Source organism: Corapipo altera, unplaced genomic scaffold (assembly GCF_003945725.1).
Source record: "Corapipo altera isolate COAL_440 unplaced genomic scaffold, ASM394572v1 60385, whole genome shotgun sequence".
In the NCBI taxonomy this organism is placed as follows: Eukaryota; Metazoa; Chordata; class Aves; order Passeriformes; family Pipridae; genus Corapipo; species Corapipo altera.
This window is the reverse complement of record NW_020886917.1, coordinates 4,237-5,170: the sequence shown is the minus strand read 5'-3', so window position 1 is coordinate 5,170 and position 934 is coordinate 4,237. Positions and strand designations below refer to the sequence as shown.

General features: G+C 66.3%; 1 protein-coding gene across 2 annotated transcripts in view; it reads left to right on the top strand.

Moving 5' to 3' along the window:
- The first annotated feature begins 145 nt into the window (after nt 1-145).
- LOC113941402 (putative per-hexamer repeat protein 5) overlaps nt 146-934 on the top strand; it is a 1,401-nt gene continuing 612 nt past the window's right edge. The window contains exons 1-2 of one of the 2 annotated variants that reach the window (XM_027632556.1): nt 176-244; nt 336-921. In XM_027632556.1, coding sequence (XP_027488357.1) covers nt 341-921 — 581 coding nt within the window. In that variant the 5' untranslated portion in view covers nt 176-244; nt 336-340. Of the gene's footprint in view, nt 922-934 lie in introns of both variants that reach the window. The other variant, XM_027632555.1, reaches the window with a different exon arrangement.

Below are 934 nucleotides of genomic sequence, written 5' to 3'. Positions count from 1 at the left end.
CACCCCAGGGATGGGAACAGGGACCCCCAGGGGAACAGGGACCCCCACGGGGATGGGAACAGGGACTCTCTCAGGGATGGGAACAGGGACCCCCAGGGGGAGAGGGACCCCCGCGGGGATGGGAACAGAGACCCCTGTGGGGACGAGAACAGGGACCCCCAGGGGGAGAGGAACAGGGACCCCCAGGGGAACAGGGACCCCCGCGGGGATGGGAACAGGGACCCCCAGGGGGAGAGGAACCCCCACAGGGGTGGGAACGGAGACCCTCATGGGGATGGGAACAGGGACCCTCCCAGGGAGGAGAACAGGGACCCCCAGAGGGAGAGGGACCCCCACAGGGATGGGAACAGGGACCACCTCGGGGATGGGAATAGGGACCCTCAGAGGGAGAGGGACCCCCACAGGGATGGGAAAAGAGACTCTCACGGGGATGGGAAGAGGGACCCCTCTGGGGAGGGGGACCTTCATGGGGATGGGAACAGGGACCCCCAGGGGGAGAGGGACACCCCTAGGGATGGGAACAGGGACCCCCATGGGCACGGGGGTGCCCACAGGGACAGGGACTCCCTTGGGGACCAGGTCACCTGTGGGGACAGGGATCACCAGGGGGACAAGGACCCCCTTGGGGATGGGGACACCTTCAGGGACAGGGGCACCCTTGGGGATGGGAACCCCCTCAGGGATGGGAACCCCCTCGGGGCCGGGGGTGACCCAGGGGGTGACCAGCAGTAGCCACGGGATGGGATTGTCGCAGTGCTCCCATGAATGTGATACCAGTGCCACGGCCCATCCCGGACACCCCGGAACTGTGAGCACCTGGGGACCCCCAAAACTGCCTGAGGGGCTTCTCCACGTCCCTTTGGACCTCAGAAATCCCTCTGGGATGTGTCTCTGTGTCCCTTTGGACCTCAGAAATCCCTCTGGGATGTGTCTC